Source organism: Canis lupus, chromosome 9 (genome assembly GCF_003254725.2).
Source record: "Canis lupus dingo isolate Sandy chromosome 9, ASM325472v2, whole genome shotgun sequence".
Taxonomy (NCBI): domain Eukaryota; kingdom Metazoa; phylum Chordata; class Mammalia; order Carnivora; family Canidae; genus Canis; species Canis lupus.
The window spans coordinates 23,133,592-23,155,053 of record NC_064251.1 but is presented as its reverse complement, the minus strand read 5'-3'; the positions used below and the strand labels follow the sequence as shown (position 1 = coordinate 23,155,053).

The window sequence follows — 21,462 nt, the reverse complement described above, 5'->3', positions numbered from 1 at the left end:
ATTTAATGCTTTTGAACAAATGAAAGAATATTGGAGTGGATACTCTTTTATTGACTTTATATCTTGTCTTAAAAATGAATTGAAGATTGTTAAACTTCTCTCAAAAATATGTTTTGGGTTCTGGAAATGTTTATTGCAAGGTTCAGGTTTTGACCTTCTCATTGTATAACCAGGAGAAGAGTTGTTCTCTTAGGGATTACTGTTGTATATTTAGGATAGAATGATAATCTTTTCCTCTTGGGTGTGGGCTGTGTTCAGATTAAATACACTAATCCAGCATACCCAGCAATTATTCAGTTTGGTGCAACATAATTACATCTACAGATCATATAATTATGTATGAAAACAGTACTTCTAATTCCATGAATAATTTTACACATTTGGAGAAAATGCTGGGATCAGTAGTTTTGACCTTCAGAAATCAATTATCTTTGAAACCTCCCCAAACGGCCACAAAACTAGCCACCACGTTTTGAATCAGAACCCATTCTTTTCAACTATATGATTCTATATGATACCTTTGATAGGTTAGCTATATTACCTTTTTATTCTTAACTGTAATTTCACACAGTTAGCAGCCAGTACGTTTTGAGCTATTTATTAAAAATAATCTGATATTAAGATAAATGTGTGCATGATTCATTTTCTGATTTAGTGCTTAACACCATTGCTGATTTCTTGAAGACTGTGGTCTTCTGTAATACTATGCTCCTTGATAGTACAAAATGTTCTGAAATTCGTGAATGTGTTTTGTTTCCTTTTAATGTTTTGGCTCCTCAATTTGACTTTTGTTTCTCTTTGGCATCTTATACCACTGGCCTATTCAGTAAAAAATTGTAAAAGTTTAATCAATTTTAAGATGTCTTTTGGCTTAAAGCTTAAACAATCACATTTGGAAAGTAATAAACTTTTATGAATATAAAAGTAAACACCTTTTATGAATATTTTCACACTATTTCCTTCAGGAAAATTCATTATACTAATCCATTAAGCTTCAACTCCTTCTTAATTACTTTTTTCCCTCTAAATATCTCATCTCACCAAAGCTCAGTACATTTATCATTGCTGACTCCTGAAATGAAATTTGGTGATGTGTTGACATGCAGGTACTACAAGCTCAGTAACCCTAAAAAATCATTTCCTTTGAAACTTCTCCAAGTAGCCAGAAAACTAGTGACTCATACCTTGGAAGAGAAAGTTCTTGAAATCAGCATTGTTTGAGAATTTGGGAAACATTTTCAGTTGTCCTTGAGAAAGCTTAAGGGTTAATCTTTTAGAATTCAGTTTGATCTTTTTTCAACTGTATGATTCCATATGATACTTTTGATAGTTTAGCTATATTACTTTTTAGCTGTATCATATTATGTTATATATTATAACATACATTATTTGATGGTATGGATATTTTATTTTATTGATTTTATATTATGTATTTATTTATTCATGAGAGACACAGAGAGAAGGCAGAGACATAGGCAGAAGGAGAAGCAGACTTACCACAGGAGCCTGATGTGGGACTCGATCCCAGAACTCTAGGATCAAGCCCTGAGCCAAAGGCAGATGCTCAACTGCTGAGCCATCTAGGCGTCCCAAGGGTGTTCCATTTTTACATAAAACTCAATATATGTATAGCCCTGTTGTATCATCTTTCCTTCTGATTTTGCTCTCCTTTTTGGCTTTCTAGTTTTTATTTCACCTTGAAACTTTAACATTTTCATTTATCATCTTAGCTCTTTAATGTCTAATAATTAACCAAATCCTATCTCTCAGAGTCTTTACTTCTCCCAAGAGTAACTTGATCCAGGAAAATTTCAATTTATCCTTAAGTTGTCACAGTAACCTACTTACCCCATCTCTAGTCTCCATCCCCACCACCCCAATCCATCTTGCATATAGAAGTCATATTAATTTCCTTCTTCAACCCTTGATAGGTTACTCCTAAGCCCAAAGCTTTCAAGAGTTCCCTATGGAATTTAAGATTAGTCTATACTCCTAGAGGAGCTCTTAAGATTCTCCATGATTTGGCCCTATTCCATAGATTTAGTCTTATCTCTGTCATTCTCCAAGGTGAATTCTTCACTCTACCAGATTCAACTTCATGGTTGCATGTATATCATGGTCAATCCTAACCTTTTCCCTTCATTCATATTGGCTTCATGTCTTTCTATTCAAATCCTTCCTTCAAAATTCAAGCCTTTTCACTTTACTGAACTTAAGAGCATTATTGAGTAGATGCAGAAGAAGATTTATAAAACATATACAAGGTGGGAGCATGTTGGTGGCTTAGTCGGTTAGGCATCTGACTCCTGGCTTTGGCTTTTGTTGTGATCTCCTGGGTTGTGGGATCAAACCTCATATCAAGCTTAGCAGGGACTCTGTCTCCCTCTTCCTCTATCCCATCCTCTGCTATCTTTCTCTTTCTCTCAAATAAATAAATAAATCTTTAACAAAAAAAGAAAAAAGAGGGCAGCCCTGGTGGCTCAGTGGTTTAGCGCTGCCTTCGGCCCAGGACATGATCCTGGAGACCAGGGATTGAGTCCCACGTCAGGCTCCCTGCATGGAGCCTACTTCTCCCTCTGCCTGTGTCTTTGCCTTTCTCTCTCTCTGTGTCTCTCGTGAATAAATAAATAAAATCTTAAAAAAAAAAAGGAAATAAAACATTGGTACTAGTACCAGTGAGTCATTTGTGTGCCCCATCCCTGCCCCAGTTATTTTCTGTTTATATTTCACTTGCTGTTTTTTTTTTTTTTAGTTTATCCTCATTTTTAGTTTTTTTTTTTTTTTTTTTTTTTATGATAGGCACGCAGTGAGAGAGAGAGAGAAAGAGGCAGAGACACAGGCAGAGGGAGACGCAGGCTCCATGCACCAGGAGCCCGACGTGGGATTCGATCCCAGGTCTCCAGGATCACGCCCTGGGCCAAAGGCAGGCGCCAAACCGCTGCGCCACCCAGGGATCCCTTATTTTTAGTTTAACCTCATTTGTTTGCATCACTAAACCATACGTAATTTTATAGTGGCACAGGTTTTTTAAACTTTGTATAAATAGAATAATATTATACATATTCATTTGCAACTTGCTTTTAAAAATATGTTCCTAAAATTCATCCCTGTTGTGTGTTTTAGTTTATTAAATTTCCCTGGTGCATTGAATTCTGTTCTTATGAAGAAATTCACAATTTATTAATCCATTGTACTGCTGCTGATAAACATTTGAGATGTTAAAAAAATTTTTTTTGCCATTATTATCAGTGCTTCTGTGAACATTTCTGAACATGATTCCTGGTGCATATGTGCACACATTTTGCTATGGTGGAGAGCAGGGGTAGTTTAGACTGGAAACATGCTTATAACCGTGCATGACATATAGTAGGAGTTCAGTATCTGTTGAATGAATGAATGAGAATTTCTGGTTCACAGTGTATTTTCTTCAACTGTAGTAGATCATACCAACTGTTTTCCAAGGTGGTTGCCCTGATTTACACTCCCATCAATACTAGATGTTGAGTTCCAGTTGCTTCACATCCTTGTCATCACTTGATACTGTCTTTTCAATTTTTGCTCACTGATGAGTATGGACGTATTAATGTAGCTTTAGAGCCTCATGAGCTTTTCATTGGCCTCTCTGGCCCATATTGAAGTCTCATCTGTAAATTCCTTTTGTACTTATCTGTACTACTAATTTTGGTGCTGTATGATATTCTAATGCCATTGAACTTTTTCATGAGTATCTTTTACATTCCAGTAAATGTTAGCTTCTAGAAGGGAATACTTATTGCTTACTATCTAGAGGGTTTAGCCAGGTGCTTGGCCCAAGTTGATTGCTTCAGACTAGAATGGGAAAACTTCAAAATTAGACCTCCTGAATTGGAGGTATACTCATTTTTGGTAAATTCAGAAAGATTAAAAAAAACTTCAAAATCAAGTGAATCTGTTCATATGATTTTCTTGCATATGAGCCAAAAAATATCTCCAAATATCCAGCTGATGTTTCTTTCCCCATTATTAAAAGATCAGTATTGTTTGAATATAAAACATTCATGTCAGGATGCCTGGGTGGCTCAGCAGTTGAGTGTCTGCCTTTGTCTCAGAGCATGATCCTGGAGTCCTGGGATTGAGTCCCACATCAGGCTTCCTGCATGGAGCCCACATCAGGCTTCCTGCATGGAGCCTGCTTTTCCCTCTGCTTGTGTCTCTGCCTCTCTCTCTGTGTCTCTCCTAAAATAAAATAAAATAAAATAAAATAAAATAAAATAAAATCTTAAAAAAAACACAGTGGGACAGAGAGGTTTGTAAAAAAAAATCATGTAAATGTGCATTCTTTTGAATGACAAAAAATAAAAAAAAATTTTTTTTAAAAGTAAGACAGCTCTTTTATTGGGCACTTATTAACTACCTACTAAATAGAAAGATAAGCATATAAATCTCATTGATTTCAATCTTTACTTAACTTTTTAAAATTTATTTATCTGAGAGAGAGAGAGAGAAAGCACAAGCAGGGGGAGGGATACAGGGAGAGGGAGAGGGACAAGCAGACTCCCCACTGAGGGCAGAGCCCTGAGATTATGATCCGGGCCGAACTCAGATGTTTAACTAACTGAGCCACCCAGGTGTTCCTCAATCTTTACTTTTTAAAGCTTCACTAATTTGGGGTGATTTTGATAAAGCCCAGTCAGAATTATGGTTAGTGCTTTATTACTTATATATTTATTTATTGTCTTTCTCTTTCTAGACTATTGATTCATCCACAGAGGGACCTGTGCTAGAAACTTGGAAAGATAACTTGGCCAATTTACTTAACTTGCTCTGTGTCTTAGTTCTCTCATCTCTAAAATGGGGATACTACTGGTCTATCTCATATGGCCATAGTGAGAATTGAGTTAGTTGACACATAAAATGCTTGGAACAGTGCCTGAATGACGTGATCCAAATTTAGGAGATGGTTCTAGCAGCAGTATGGAGGATGACCTGATAAAGGTAGAGACAGATTGTAAAAAAGAACCCTCAAAACCCAAAAACCAAAACAACACAGTAGCTTTCCAACATTTTTTTTGCAACCTACAGGAAGAAATGCATTTTATACCATAACATCAGTACACTACACACACACACACACACACACACACACAAGCAGACACACACACATGCATGCCTCTATAATTAAAACAAAACTTTCATAAAATATTTACCAGTCATAACTAACATGTACTTTACTGTTTTCTATTTCATTCTATTAAAAAATGCTGACTGTGACGTAGATAATTTTAAATATCTACTAACAGGTCAAAATCTGCAGTTTTGAAAAATGGTCTTAAACTCACCTATTAGCTTAAATCATGTTTCATCATATTTTATCATGCATGAAACATCTTACTTTAGTTAGTCTGTCTCTTTTCCTTCTTTATTTCTTTTGACCTTTCAAAGTAAATGTACATTAACATGTCTCCCCAGGAGCATCTGAGTGGCTCAATCAGTTAAAGTGTCTGACTCTTGATTTCAGCTCCCGTCATGATCTCAGGGTCATGAGACCAAGCCCCACATCAGGTTCTGAGCTGGGCATGGAGCCTGCTTGAGATTCTCTGTCTCCCTCTCCCTCGGCCCCCCAACCCTGCATGCTCTCTCTCTCTCAAAAATAAAATAAAGCAAAATAAAATAAAATAAAACAAAGTGTCTCCCCATATTTTGAGTTGAACAATGTTGGAAGAAAAGCATTTAAATATAATTAGTAAATGCTTCTAGGACATTTATGATTATTTATGTAGGCTTACATTGCGAAGAAAAAAATTGCAGTACTATTTTGACAAATATCTCAGTTGAAACTATTCCACCATCAGAGCCTTGGTTTCATATGCATTTAATTGCTTAATATAAATGATAAGTTCATATAAAAACACAACTCTCTTGGACCTGGAATATACTGTTCCTCCAAAGAAAATGTAATAGGATGATGGAAAATCTTTCTCATCGAACTTATCTTTGATTTTATTTCCTTTTTCAGATCCAGTTTCAAACTTAAGACTGAAAAGAAAAATAGAACATCTTATACTTTATATTAATTATTTGAGGTAGTCATAAAAATTGTAATATCCAGGACTGTTTTAAAAGACTCTGAGTTGAAGATGTTGAATTTTAACTTTTAGTATTTTTATTAATTCTGTTTTTGAATTACACAGCTCCAAATGACTGTGAAGCATATAATATGTTGGATATAATGTTTTTGTTTTCTGAGCAGGGAAAGTAAAGCCACAGTGCTGCCCTAAACTTCAGTTCAGTTGGGCAAACATTTGTCGAGTGTCTTGCGTGGGATAGTAATGCGTGGAACTAGGGGGTGGGTAGGTTTGTAAATCGAGGCCTTAGTCACTGCCTTTATAGAGCTGGTTAGGGGGATATTAAAAATGGTACTTAAAGGATGGACCTTGTGAAAGTTTGTTCAGACTTTGTGGTATAGTACTGCTGCATTTAGTTAATAACATAAATAGGAGCAAGTGGATACCTGTATTTGCCCCCACCTGATCCCCTTCTTCACCAAACTCACAGCTTCCCATGTACCAGCCCTGTCCCTGGAGCAGGTGGTCTCAGTTTCATTCTCTGGGTACATCTTGATGTCTAGGAGCTGCTGGTAGCCTGCACTCTGGCTCTCTACCTCCCTGTGAATTTGAGGACCTGGATCTCCAGGGTCAGTGTCCACACTTGAGTCTGTGGAAGCTGAGTCTGATAGTTGGTCTCAGATTCTGTTAGCCCAGCTTCCATGGATGTTTTCTGAGGATACTGTGAAGTTTGAAGTTTTCACCAGACAAAAGATGAAACAAAGAGTTATTTAGGCAGATAAGTATCAGAAAAGTGTTCTCATTCATGTTTTAAGAAAGAAGACACAATGCATAGCTATCTTCTCTAGTCTAGCCCTTTCTCTTTTAACTAAAACAAAATTAACTTTATCCACTTGGACACCATGTTTTAAGGGGTGAAAATTTTTTTTAAAGATGTATTTATTTATTTTAGAGGGAGGGAGGGAGAGAAAGAGAGAGAGAGAGAGAGTGAGAACAGGTGCAAGGAGGGACAGAGGGAGACGGAGAGAGAAACCTCAGCAGACTCCTCTCAGGGCTCATTCTCAAGACTCTGAGATCATGACCTGAGCAGAAACCAAGAGTCAGACACTTAATCAACTGTGCCACGCAAGGGCCCCAAGGGGGTGAAGTTTTCACATTTGAGGGAAGGAAGTTACTTCACCCTGTGTGTTTTGTACCAAGCCAAGCATTTCAAACCGTGGTGAGCTTGCTTTCGTGGAGTATGAAAATGCTGCTTACACATGGAGAGCACTGATTCTCAACAGGGATGTCTTTGCTCCTCTTCTGGACATATGGCAACATTTGGAGACATTCTGATTGTCCCAAAGGATGGTGGGGGATGCTGCTGGATCTAGTGGATAAAACCTATGGATGCTGCTACAATTGATAATGTACAGAACAGCTACTCTCTTCCCAAGAATGATCCAACCTCAAGTGACTTGGGTGTTAAGGTTGATACAGCCTACCTTAAAACCTGACATTGGATATTATGTATTACAAAAGTTTCAGCAAACTCCTTGAATTAGGGCAAATTGGACCTAATTTTAATTCACTATAACATTCATTTCACCACCTTGATATTTTTTGATTGTTTTAAAAATTTAGTTGCATAGAGTCAAAGATTTTAGAATTAGAAAGTACCTTATGGATTACTAACTCCCCTGTTTTATAGATAAAGGAAAAATGGGGTCTAGAGATGGATTCCTTTGGAAGGGTGATTTATCTAACATCACACTCTGAGTTTAGAGACAATGTGGGACTGGGGCTCAGGTCTACCAGGCTAATGCAAAATATAGCAACTGGCTAATGCATTATTAGTTTTATAAAAGCTTCCCTGTGGTTAGAGTGTGCTTCCCAGAAGACAGAAATGCAACTGGTACCCTGTTTCCTAATTCACAGCTTCTGAAACATCAGGTATTTGATACATGCTTATCACAAAAAATCTTGTCTTTTGGGAGTGCAAGTAAAAATTTATTTACTTATTTAGAAAAGATTTTGCTTATTTATTTGAGAGAGAAAGCACAAGCAGGCAAAGAGGAAGAGTGAGAGGGAGAAACAGACTCTCTGCTGAGCAGGGAGTCTGACATAGGGCTCGATCCCAGGACTCCGGGCTCATGATCTGAGCCAACTGACTCAGCCACCCAGGTGCCCTGGAAAATTGATTTTAAAAGGAAAACATTGTTATTCAAGTTTAAATGTATAAAATCTTAGTTAAAACACAACATATCTACTGCTTGATATTGAAGGAAATCCTTGCTGGATCTTCATGAAGACATTTTACATAGATTAATTCTCTTAAGCTTTCATACAGGAGTCCCGCCTTACCACCTACCTGGAGATAGAAACAAAGTGATCTCATTCTGGAAATGAGCCACCCCAGTGTTTCTCTAACAGCGAGCTCATGTTGACATTTGCGGTGTACTTAGCTGATTCAGAGGCTGGAGTATTTTCAAAATAGGGGATGATAGGTGCAGTTAATTTTGCTTCTAGATATTTTTCATATATTAAATGAACACTCTCCTGTCTGAGTTAGTAATTAAGAAGCCAAAGATTTTAAAATTTTAAGAGCTTTTAAAAATAAATTTCATTAGAGAATATCATATTTTGGAAACACATTACTGAGGTGAAGTCATGAAATTACCTGCGAGGACAAATTGGTTTTTGGCATATTCACCCAGGAGGAAGTCGTTAAGTACCAGGGCTCCTGCAGACTGTAGTTCTAGCTTCATGGCCTGAATAGTTCACTTTAGCTCATTCATCTGAATCTTAGCAGAATTGGGTGCAATCTGCTGAAGTAGCACTCTGCTCTGAAATACCATTGTAAAACAGAGTCATTTATCAGGGAAGAGAAGTCGCCCTAATTTTCTGACCTTGACTGTGTTTTTAGTTTACCTTGTTACTGAATCTAATTTTAGCATCCTAGTAATTCTGTTCAGTGAGGGCTTCGCAGTGAGCTCTCATGTCACTGCAGAGCTCGGCTAGATTAGCTCCAGAATGATGACCACACAACTGTCAGAGCCTGCAATTTCTGGTGGGCCTTTTAATTTCCTGAATGAGAAACAATTATCAAGGGCTTCAACCACAATGGCACTAGAATTCACTTCATTCATTAGAATTTTTCTTAACCTCACATTAGACTGGAATTGAAGACAAGAAATAAGAAAGAGACAACTTATACTTGAGCCTGTGGACATACACATCTTCATGGTTCTTCATGAGATCAGCTAACTCCTCTGCCAGGTTTCAATCTGCATTTCCAGATCAGTGCTGGAAAAAGTGAGGTCATCCTGGACTCTGCGCATGCCGTGGCTGTCAGCCTCCACATTCTGGCAGGGGGCCTGTTCAGACCCAAATCTGAAAAAAGTTTCAAAGGCTTTCAGTGGTTATTAGGTTTGTGCTACTACTCTATTCTGGACAATCTTTTAAAGGAATGTTCCAGAAATGCTAAGCTTCAGTTTAATATTTGTGGTAAATGTAATCTGCTATTCATATTTCACAGTTTGGGAGGAGGGGGTACCCTGGCACTGCCTTTAAAACGCTAAAAGTGGGACGCCTGGGTGGCTCAGTGGTTGAGTGTGGAGTCTGGGGATGGAGTCCCACATCGGGCTTCCTGCATGGAGCCTGCTTCTCCTTCTGGCTATGTCTCTGACTCTCTCTCTCTCTCTGTGTCTCTCATGAATAAATAAATAAATCTTAAAAAAAAAAAAAAGCTAAAAGCTTTGAGGAAGAACCCTCTAGCATTTTTATTTCTTAGGACACAGTTGCCACACGATGTCCCTCTTGTTTGAGAGGGCCTTGTGCACACGTGTAAAGAAGGGAGTTAAAATTAAAGAATCAGAAGCACATAATGGTACTTTTTAGGGGCCTCACTTAAAACATACCTAATTCATAAAACTTCTTATTATAAACTAGGTGATGATTCTTTGTTTGAACACAGAAGCACCATAACATTTTTGTAAATAATGGCCTTCTATAGTGTATTCAGCCAAAATATTTTTCCATTCGTAGGATTTCATTTATTTCTAAAAAGAACAGTCCTCTTTTTGTAACTTGTGATTCTAGTATAAAAATAAGCATGGCTCCCCCTACTGCTTCTCTATAGCTTGTTTTTCCCTGTGCTACTGAAGGTAACTACACCTTACTTCTGTCTGAAGTCTTCAGCTGCTAATTTTACACTGTCTGGAGCATGAAGCTGGTGCTGTTAATGGCTGCATTTGATATATGGAAAAGTAGGACATAATGCACTCACATTCTGAACTTCTGCACACTGGTATTTAGTAGTGCCCGCTTCAGTGTCTTCACAGAAATTTTACATATATATATTTCTTTAAGGACAAATAGGTTAAATAGTTGTCTAAATATGTATCTTTATAGCACCTATCTCTTCTTTTGAGCATACAACTGCAGGCAACTTAGTTTAATTTTGTTTAAGTATTTTTGAAACATTTCTATAATTCCTTCCAGAAAATGAACTACACAAAAGTAAGCAAATTAGAACAAAAAATTGAACACAGCTAGGAAGGATATTCTGTTGCTTGTTACACTCCTTAATCTGGTTAAGTTGAGGAAAGTATAGGTAATGGTGTAAGAGGATCTCCATCTTTTCATGTTTGGTCACTTTTTGTGTCCTGTTGTCCAGCAGTAGCAAAATTTCTTACCTTGTTTTTAACTTCCTCAATTATTTGGTGATACTTCTTTAGTTCTGTTTTACTTCTTGATCATTGCTCTAGGACCAAATTTCTTATACCGTGCTTTGATTTTTATATTCAAGCGAAAAGGCTTGCCTGCTCCAGGGCACCATCTTGTCCAGGCTGACTGTGAGAGGGTCATCGGGTTTCACATCGTATCCCTCTTATTATCAGAGAGCAACCCACTCTCACCTCCTCCCTGGCTGGCACTCCCAAAGTTGGTGCAAAAAGCTCCACCTGAGGAGCCACTTGAGCCACTTCACCCCCATCCCCTACTATGATTCTTCCTTTCCCGAGGTCAGAATCTTGTTGCCATAAACTAGATTTTTGGGCAAAATAGGACAGGATGGAAGGCTTTCAAAACTGCAAAGCTCAACCTTTGAGAGTGTTAGGGAGTTATGTTAGTACTTCTTTTTCTAGCTGATAAAGTGAGTGTTTTCTCTCTGATATTATCACCTGAAGGATTTTCAATGGCTTCTGTAATACTAAATCCTTGTTTTATTACTGTTAAACTCCATAGAGTGTCTTATTTATTTTAAAGCACAGAAAACGCCTTCGGGTACTTCTCATCTCTCACTGGAGATGTGAAGCAAGTAACATTTGCAGGCTATCAGCCTACTTACACTTGTACTTTCACTTAAGAGAAAATATAAAATTTCTGTCCTCATGCATTTTTATGACTGTGCTTCAAACAATTTATTTTCCTTTGGAATTATGTGATAAACATGCCATATCTTCAGCTATCTGAAACCAGCTTTAGGGATTTCTGATGAAACAGAGAGTGGTAGATCCTTACATTATATATCCTGTCTTAAATAAGAATAAAATGTAGGAAGAAAAAATGGTCTGATTCCTTTTAATATTCTGCTGTTACTTTTTTCTTGCTTTTGTCAACTGCAAATTTTAAGTTTTAAATTTTTCTCAAAGCCTGCATTGGGCTTTTGAATTGATTAATAACATCTAACTGTATATTCTTATTTTTATGAAAGGTTAGGACCTCCAAGAAAGTTAAAGAGAAAAGGAGAAAGATACACTATAATGTTTTGATTTACTATTAAATAGCAAACTTTTAAGTTTCTCCAGGTTCTTGTTAAGTCTCTGCTGTGGCATGTGCCCCTTGCTCCTTCTGCAAGGAAATTCAACATATGCAGATTTTGAATTGCAGCAGATTACTTAAATTTGGAAATATTATAACCATAACATACCCTACTTCCTCTCTCCAGATGCCTTTTTATAATGGGACCCCCCCCCGTGATTTCCATATTACAAAACATATTCTTCTTTATTATGTGTGCTGTCAGAGGCAGTGAAATAAATCTATCATCTATCTATCATCTATCTATCTATCTATCTATCTATCTATCTATCTATCTATCTATATCTATCATCATCATCATCATCTATCATCCATCATCTTTAATTAAAGCCATCACACTAGAGAGATGACATATTTTGGTAAATAAATTGCATGTGACTTGATGTTCTTTCCCTGCATGGCCTTTGCTTCATTCTACTGAAGGGGACTCTGAGCCTGTTCATATGTCTTCAAACACTCTACTCACCAAGTGAACATTTCTTAAAACTTTTGTTAACATTGAAACTATTTAACACAGAATAAAACATTCAAATGGCTTACTTAGGAAACATTTATGTCAAGCTGATATTTGTTATTGGCAGGTGGGGGATTTTGGTGTGATACTGCTTGCATTTTAGGTTTTGTTGCATTTTCTTTTTCTAGAAGATACAAACATATTTAATATGTTGAATGAGAGAATCAAAATATATTTAAAAAACTTTCAGGGTAAAATGATGACCCTAAATTGGTTAAGATTTTGTAAAGTAAATAGAATTAAAAGAAGGATGTTCCATGAGTTAAAAAAGAAAGGGGGAATAAAACATCAGGTGAAGGATAAAGTTTTTCTGTAAACGTTCCAGCTCAATAGCTGTGACTATGCTGTGGCCGCAGAAGTTAGACTATCTCAAAAGATTTACAAAGCCCAGAGGCTATTCTCCCACTGCTCTTGATCTTTCTGTTTATTCTGGGTGCCATAGTTTAATAGGACTATTTAATTGCAAATATGTCTGTAATATCCAACACGTGTGGTCCTGTTAATGGAGAATATGGAAACAATGTCAGATGAGGCATGGGTAAAGAAATTGGGATTTTTGTTTAGAAAAGAAAAGACACATTGGCCATTTAAAAATAGCTCCAAAGGCCTGAAGCAGGATCAAACTGCTGAAAGTTACACAGGGAGACAGATCTGGCTCCATATAAGAAAACCACTTCTAACTTTACACCTGTTCTTAATCAAATGATCTCTCTTACCAAGTCGTGAACTTTGCAAGCTCTGGACACCTTTAGCCAGAGACTGGAGGCCTTGAATAATCTTGTAGGAAAGATTTCTATTCTGGGTAAGAGATTGGAATAAAAGTCACCAACTTTTAAAATTATTATTATTATTATTAAGATTTATTCATTTATTGAATAAATAAATGAGAGAGAGGAAGAGAGAGAGGGGGTGAGAGTGAGCACAAGCAGAAGGAGCAGAGGGAAAAGGAGAGAGAATTTCAAGCGAACCCACAGTGAGCACGGAGCCCAACTCAGGACTTGATCTCACAACCAGGAGAACATGACCCCAGCCGAAAGCAAGAGTCGGGTCCTAACCAACTCCACCACTCAGGTGCCCCACCAGTCAACTTTTTAAAACTCTGTGGGTGTGCCTGGCTGACTGAGTTGGTAGCACATGTGGCACTTGATCTCGGGGATGTAGGTTCAAGTCCCACATTGGGTGTAGCGATTACTTAAAAATAAAATCTTAAAAATAAAAGTTTGAAAAAATTGTGATTTTTATGTTATTATTGCTGTAGAAATCACAAGCATTAATATTGGATCTTCCTGGAAACTTTTAGATGTGGAAAATTCAGTGGGGAAAGCACAATTACCTTATCTTGAAATGGTGCCACAAAGCCATTGTTTGCATAAAAATCATCATGGAGCTTTAAAAATCTGACTTCTTGGTCTTAGGCAAACTAATTTAAAATCATTTGAAGTAATTTATTTTACAGCTTGCTGCAAGCAGTGAATAAAGCTAAAGACAGTGCATGTTTCTAAGGTTAAGGTGTTAGAATGAGTTGACAGAGGTTGTGATGTTGTGAAACACTACCCAGCTCTAGTGTCAGTAAGAAGCAAGCTGGAGCCGCATGATGCAGTCCTATTGCAGTTTTAATAAGCTTTCAGGTTCCTTGTGATTCGGTTAATGAAATAAACACTCCCCCGCTCCAGCCCCACTCCACAGGAACCAATGTGCTTTACACATGGTACATCAGTGATACATTCTGGGCTTGTCCTCTATATGCCATTTAAGTGTTAGTATAAAAAATTGGTTGAAGTGTTATCTCGGTGTTTGCTCTTGTCTACCTTACCATTTCATATTGTCACTGATATTACAAATGAGTAAATTGTTTTCAAAAGGGCTTGACCAATATTTTTCAAGTGTCCCATATGGGCCACCGATAATTTTTTAAAGTGTATTACATGCAGTGGTATTTTGTTAATTGAGGAGGTTACTTGGAAAATATTACTTGAACTACATTCTGAGCGATTTATATTCATCAGTTTGTCCTCTCTTGTAGGTCTTTTGAACAGAGTCTAATTCCATGAAGTCATTAAGCAAGTTTAGGCTACTTTCCATAGAGCCTTAAATCCTTTGGCTTTTTCCTCTTCTCTGCCTACTATAAACCCTGTTTCTTGCTTCTAATCTTTGTGAGGACAGATACCATGTCCATTCTTGTCCATTGTCCCTTGAGTTCAGTATGACAGGAACATCCGTTTGAATCTCTGGATGAAAAGTCAACAAGCACTGGCTCTTCCTTCTCATGAGTAAGTCCACTCTTATGTTAAAGTTGATGGATTGCTGAACTTTAGAGTTCCAGAATAAAGCATATGCAGTTTTATGTCAAGTGGTTTTGAAGTAATTTTAGAGCAGGTCACAATGTGTGAAAATACTATCCTTAACTTTTACTCAGTATTCTCAGTAAATTTCATGATCCAAAATGGTTCATTAGGGGCACCTGCGTGGCTCAATTGGTTAAGAGGCTGCCTTTGGCTCAGGTCATGATCCCAGAGTCCTGGGATTGAGCCCCGATTTGGGCTCTCTGCTCAGCAGAGAGCCTGCTTCTCCCTCTCTCTCTGTCTGCTGCTCTGCCTACTTGTGCTCTCTCTCTCTCTGTCAAATAAATAAATAAAATCCTAAGAAAAGAAAACAAAACCCAAATCATTCAGTAATTTCAGTTTTAAAAATTGAAATGCTTGAAACATATCCTACTTCATCTCAGTATGTTCTGGCCTTTTCTATAAATGATCATTTAGTACAAATGCAGCATCTTAACACATGCCAAGGAAACACACAATGAGGGTTTTCAACTAAAGATGATTTTCAAAGTAGTTGCATATTGTTGCTTTGACAGGAGGATAATACTAGCCATCAATGTAGGTACTAGGTGATACAGGACTAGAAGATTGTATCTGGGAAGACTCATGGAGAGAGGCTTCATCGATGTGGCTGCGATGACCCAAGGAACTGGATCCTGCACACAACTGGTTTCCATTTCTGTCCTCCCACTAATACTCCAGGCTAGATCAGCTGGTTCATATTTCTGAACTTTTTAGTAGAGGAAAAATATCCAAGGCTTAACTTACTGTAATGGCATGATGGGAAACATATGTTTGACTTAAGACAACGTTGCTTTTGAATAGTGGTTTTGTGCTTAGCTATTAACTGTGTTCTGTGGTTATCTATTTAGGCAAAAGTCTCAGTGTGCCCCCAAGTTCATTTTTATGTTTTAATTCAATATGCCTCACAAATGAAAAGCTACATTTTTGGGTTGTTTTTGATTATCAAAGTTTGATACTCTCATACAGCTCTTACTGGTTTTATATTTGAAGGTATAATTTGTATAAATTATGTTCAGGTTTATCCTTTGTAATTTCAAATTTGGATTTTTGTGCCAAGTCTCAAGCCCTCAAGTTTCTTGAGGGCTGGTTTGTGGCATCAGTTCTCTAATTTGTGATCTGGTCCTATTAAATTCCTTGAGTGGGAAAGTCCTTACTCTGTTTGGCTTTGTCCTGTGTCTGGTTCTTTCTGGGACTGACCCTGCACCACTTCCTACCCTACCCTACTTTAATGGTCTTCATTATCCCAAGCAAGACAAGATGAAACCATGTGGACCACTCAGGGAGTAAGAACTTCAGCGATGGAGAGTGGGAAAAGGAAACACCAGCTTGGCTAAGTGACATTTCTTGACTAGAGTTGTGGCTAGATTTTGTAAGAGTACAAGTGTCTGAGATCTTTTCTCTTTGGGGCTTCCAAGGTTTTCAGAAATTTGACACCATATCACATATCCCATCTTATTTCCCATGACTTTTTTAGGGACGCTAAGGTATAATTTCAGCTATCACTGAGTTCCACTGGGATGTTGCTAGAAATCTCCACATATCAAGGGGCTAGGGTACTATATAAATAATCAATATGAGTAATATAACAATGAAGCGAGGTATTGTGACCGATAGCTTTATTTCTAGGTAAAATATTGAATTTCTTTAAAAAATTCAGGAAGCATTTAGTTAACTTGCAAAAGTAGGTTTATTGAAGCATGAAAACAATTAGAGCAAAATTGTCATTTCAACTTTTTCAAGAGCATTCTAGTAAGAAAAAAGAAGAGGATGCAGAAAAATTGCTTGGTCATCTACTTCTAGATGGAAACTTTTCCCTGATGTTATCCAGAAAGATGGTGAGATTGATATGATTTCTTCATTTGTGTCCTTCTGGTTTTTCTCTGAAAGACACTCTTGCTGATCTGGAAATTGCTTATTTAACTTTCACCTCAGACACATTGCTGACTTGAGATGAGACGACTTTGCCGTCCACTACCTCCTCCACGATGGTCTTCGTCACTCTTGTCTTGTTTGGATCTGAAAATCAGAGAATTACAATGTCGGTCTGGAAACGATCACAGAAGCTCAGATCAAGAGAAATTCAAGTGCATTCTTTAAGTATGTTCTCTCTGGGTTAAGATTTTGTAAACAATAGTATATACTTTAAAAAAAAATTATTCATGAAAGACACACACACACACACACAGAGGCAGAGACACAGGCAGAGGGAGAAGCAGGCCCCATGCAGGGAGCCTGACGTGGGACTCAATCCTGGGTCTCCAGGATCACGCCCTGGGCCGAAGGCAGGCGCTAAACCGCTGAGCCACCCAGGGATTCCCAGTATATACTTTTTATAAGACAAGCACAGTTTGCCTTTACTTTTAAATTATAAAATGATCATGAACATTAAATAATGTTTACCTCTTCCTTGGACAGAACAGCTTCCGGATCTTGATTCACCAGACATGGACATATCCCTAGATCCCATGTTTCTGGATCCTGTATTTCTGGATCCAGAGTTTCTAAAATCAGATCCTCCAAAACCAGAACCACTAGAGGAAAAAAGAATTGTTTTCCTTTGTAGTTTACAAAGGTGGGAGAAACCGTCCATGCGGGGGTGGGGGGTGGGGAGGTGGGGCTGCTCTCCATGATAAAGGTAAATGTCTTTTGATTAGATTGTCTTTGTGACTTTTTATTATTATTATTATTATTATTATTATTATTATTATTATTATTTAAGTTGGGCATGGAGCCCAACACAGCTTGAATTCATGACCCTGAGATCAAGACCTGAGCTGAGATCAAGAGTCAGATGCTTAACCAACTGAGTCACTGGGTGCCCCACTGTGACTTTTTAAACCAAGTCCAGCCCCCAAACCCCTTTCTGGTTTCATAATATAAGTACACCAAAGGAATGCATTGAGTGGGTTGATGACTTTCATTTACCATCCCTCTCCATCAAGCAGGCGGCGGTAGGTCTCAATCTCCATCTCTAGGCGGGTCTTGATGTCCAGCAGTTGCTCATATTCCGCATTCTGGCATTCGGTCTCGCCCCGAATCTGGCAGATCTGCTCCTCCAGGCTGCTGATCTGCATCTGGATTTCTGACAGCTGAGCCATGTAGCCAGCTTCTGTGTCAGCCAGAGTTGCTTCCAGGGAGCTTTTCTAAGAGAAAAAGCAAATCAAAAGTTCATGGTGAAAAATTAATTTTTTTTAAACACAAAATCTTATAAGGTGCTAAGAGAACTACACTTTCACACTTTCAAGTTGCAGCCTATGTTGTTCTGTCATTGGTTCTTCAATTTTTGTGGGCATAACTGTTTTTCTTTAAGCTAAATCTTTTATGAAAGTATATTATCTTTAACTGGAATGTTTTATGCTTTCTACAACCGCAAGTGAGTTCTCCTAATGCTGCTTTTATTATGTGCCAAGTGGAACATCTTGGCAAAGAAAGAAAATGGTATCGCGTAACTCCCTGTTGGAGATTTTGCAAACCTCTTTGCACTTACCATGGCCATTTGGGACTGAAGCTCAATTTCCAGGGCTTGCAGAGTACGTTTCAGTTCCGTTATCTCATTCTTGGCAGAACTGGCTGCCCCAGCATCAGTAGAAATTTGTGCTTGCAGTGATGCACTCTAGATAAAAACAAAATGCAGTCATTGCAGCCTGAAGAAATGAGATGAAGTGGCTTGTGCATGACTGCCAGCTCAGGCATCCAGCAGTGAGAATCTACCTGTTTGTTGAATTGCTCCTCGGCCTCGCGGCGATTTTGCTCAGCCAGCTCTTCATACTGTGCCCTCATGTCATTCAGTAACTTGGTCAGGTCAGTTCCCGGGGCAGCATTCATTTCCACAGTCACGTCCCCTCCGGAGCTTCCTTGCATACTCTTCATTTCCTAGTGTGAAGGAAAAAAGACCACAATGATAAAAACAGAAAAGCAGAGATTCTTAAAATGTGCATAGCCAACAAAAAATGGAAACTAGGACACCAAAGGCTACCCCCACTTGCCACCAAATTCAGATATAATTTGCTCATGACTAATTTTTTCCTTGGTCATAGGAGTTGGAAATCCATTTAGATAGAACTTAGTTTATTTTTACAGAATGGATGTGGGGGAAAATATGCAGGCCAGAGTTTAATTTTTTAGTTTAATAATGTGGAACGTGTTCCTACCTCCTCATGGTTCTTCTTCAGGTAGGCCAGCTCCTCGGTGAGGCTCTCAATCTGCATCTCCAGGTCTGAGCGCGTCATGGTCAGATCATCTAGAACTTTCCGCAGGCCATTGATGTCGGCCTCCACGGCCTGCCGGAGATACAGCTCATTCTCATACCTGGAAAGGACAGCAGTAGGACAGGATAGAGCATTTCAGAGTACATCCATTCTTACATATTCAAGAAAAAGATTTTTCCTTGAGCTATTTGCTTATTATTTGAGTAATCTCTACACCCAACTCGGGGCTCAAACTCACAACCCCATGATCAAAGAGTCCCATGCCCCTTTGACTGAGCCAACCAGGCACACTCTACCCGCCCCCTCCACCCCAAGCTATTTGATAAATGAAGGCTACTAAGTTTTCTCTTAGGAATTTTTCCCCTGGAAAGAAAATTATGAACTGAATATTAATTTATTGACGGCCATTTTTTTTGTAACAAAAATTTCATCTTTAATTTGCCTCTTTTTTGTTCCTTATTGGAGTGGAGTGATGGTCTTTAAAATTTACTCTCAGAATGTTTGTCAGTTTAGGTCTTGATGCCCTAAAAGATATTTCTTTAAATTTAGAATCAATGAAACAGACAGATTGCATTTTATTTTCCCCCATAACATTTGTTTGCAAGTCTTCCCTTTTCTTACTTGAGTCTGAAGTCATCAGCAGCCAATCTGGCATTGTCGATCTGCAAAACGATCCCAGCATTTTCAATAGTGGCAGTAATGATCTAGAAAGGCAATAACAGAATCACAGATGCTTTTTACCTGTGTTGGCATGCCCACCTGTGAGGGTAGATGTCCTTCGAGTTGGCTTTTAAAGGTAAATAAATTGCTTTGAAAACTTGCTTAGTAATGACATCTTTACTGATAATCTGGTGTAGTTGGATGACAATTTTCTGTAAAAAGGTAACAGTTTACACATGTACCAAAATAGGCATGGAACATTGTTTTATTAGAACACAGCCCCTCTGCTTATTTCTGCTGCTTTGGAGAAACAGTTATTCTGAAGTTCTTTCCAAAAGTAGAACAAAAAGTGAATTTTACTTCAAAAAGTCTTTAAAAAAATACTTCCCATACAACAGTGGATAAACATTTCAGATTTTGCCACATGCTCATACAATATTTGCACCAGATTTTCTAGGAGGAAAAAGTTGTAAAGATGATTTAAATCTAGCAAGACACTAAAACATGTCAACCTGCCAGAATTAATCACAAAAATATTAGATTAGGCTAGTGTTGACTCATTGCCACCATTTGTATATGTACATGTTAAATAGCTGCTTCGCATTCTATACATATTGTTCTTATGTAGAAATACTCAAATTTGAGATGCAAACAGATAATTAGTGTGGTTGGATGTCATATACAATACTGTCATAGTTAAAACACACCAAGTACCAATTTTTGCATATGCAACAAGCAAATATGTCTTTGAATAATTCTTGGACTTGAAATCTTCATTACAGGATATAATCTGAATAAGAGCAAAAGACACAGAAATAGTAGAAACACAGTAATAGTCAGGGTCTCACCTGATTCCGGAGATCTTCAATTATTGGATAGTATTTGCTGTAGTCTTTTCCAGATCCACCATCTCCAGACCCAGGCCCAAATTTGTCATACCACTCCCTGATTTTGTTCTCCAGATCAGTGTTGGCCTCTTCCAGGGCTCTGACCTTGTCTAGGTAACTGGCCAGGCGGTCATTGAGGTTCTGCATAGTTTGCTTCTCACCTCCAGAGAAAAGCCCCCCATCACCAATACCACCTCCCATACCACCCCCCATACCACCACCATAGCTGTAGAAGCCTCCACTAGCACCACCACCGAAGCCAGAACCCCCTCCAAAGCCAGACCCCCCACCAAAGCCAGAACCCCCTCCAAAGCCAGAACCCCCACCAAAGCCAGAACCCCCACCAAAGCCAGCCCCAGAGCCTGAAGTTCCTCCCAAACCACCCCCAACTGAGCAGCTACCAAAACCTCCTCCAAAGCTGCCTCCAAAGCCACTGCTTGATACCCCACTGAGGCCACAGCTGCCAGTTCCTCCTCGGAAGCCCCGGGTAGAACCACTCCCTACGCCGCATCTGCTTCCACTGGTGAAGCTGCTCCCACCAACAGACACCCTGGCCAAGCCACTGCCTCCAGCCCTGGAAGAGGAGACACGAGATGAGCAAGACATGGTACTTCTGCAAACGTTTAGCTTGTCCAGGTGAATAGGAAAGGTAACAGTGAAGAATGTATTTGCAAGCTGCCGTTTTGGCCCTTATATACAGACTTTTAGGGTGTTCCTTTTCTGTGTCACTTCTTAATCCCTGTGATAGTTTTGCTAATCTGCAATTGGATAATTTCTTTTTTGTGAACCCACTCTACTGGCTCTTTTTCCGAAGCTAGGTCAGAGCCTCGGGGCATTTACTATAGCAAGAAAAAAATAAGGTGGAGTAAAGCAAAAGCTTTTTTTTCCCCAGAATTACAGTTTTAATCTTTCAGAGGTTTTGATGACTTACGATTCTTTTCTGAAAGAGTAATTCTATTCATTTTGCTTCATGATTTCCCAATTGAAGAACACATCCCCAGA

General features: G+C 38.4%; 1 protein-coding gene across 1 annotated transcript; it reads right to left on the bottom strand.

Moving 5' to 3' along the window:
- Window positions 1–16,368: 16,368 nt before the first annotated feature.
- On the bottom strand, window positions 16,369–21,139 carry KRT24 (keratin 24). Its single transcript, XM_025440629.3, has 8 exons — window positions 20,422–21,139; window positions 19,535–19,617; window positions 18,857–19,013; window positions 18,417–18,578; window positions 18,193–18,318; window positions 17,631–17,848; window positions 17,106–17,236; window positions 16,369–16,721 (listed from the first exon to the last, which is right to left on the bottom strand). The coding sequence occupies exons 1-8, from the start codon at window positions 21,064–21,066 to the stop codon at window positions 16,618–16,620; spliced, it is 1,626 nt and encodes a 541-aa protein (XP_025296414.1). The 5' UTR covers window positions 21,067–21,139; the 3' UTR covers window positions 16,369–16,617.
- Window positions 21,140–21,462: the final 323 nt, after the last annotated feature.

What these genes read in the sequence shown, in the direction of transcription:
- KRT24 (XM_025440629.3), bottom strand. Translation starts at nt 21,066, where the DNA reads ATGTCTTGCTCATCTCGTGTCTCCTCTTCCAGGGCTGGAGGCAGTGGC. An exon ending in AGGAGCAATTCAACAAACAG is followed by an intron (nt 18,319 to 18,416) that starts GTAGATTCTCAC and finishes GTTTTTATCTAG; the next exon opens with AGTGCATCACTGCAAGCACA. An exon ending in TTCAGTCCCAAATGGCCATG is followed by an intron (nt 17,849 to 18,192) that starts GTAAGTGCAAAG and finishes TTTTTCTCTTAG; the next exon opens with AAAAGCTCCCTGGAAGCAAC.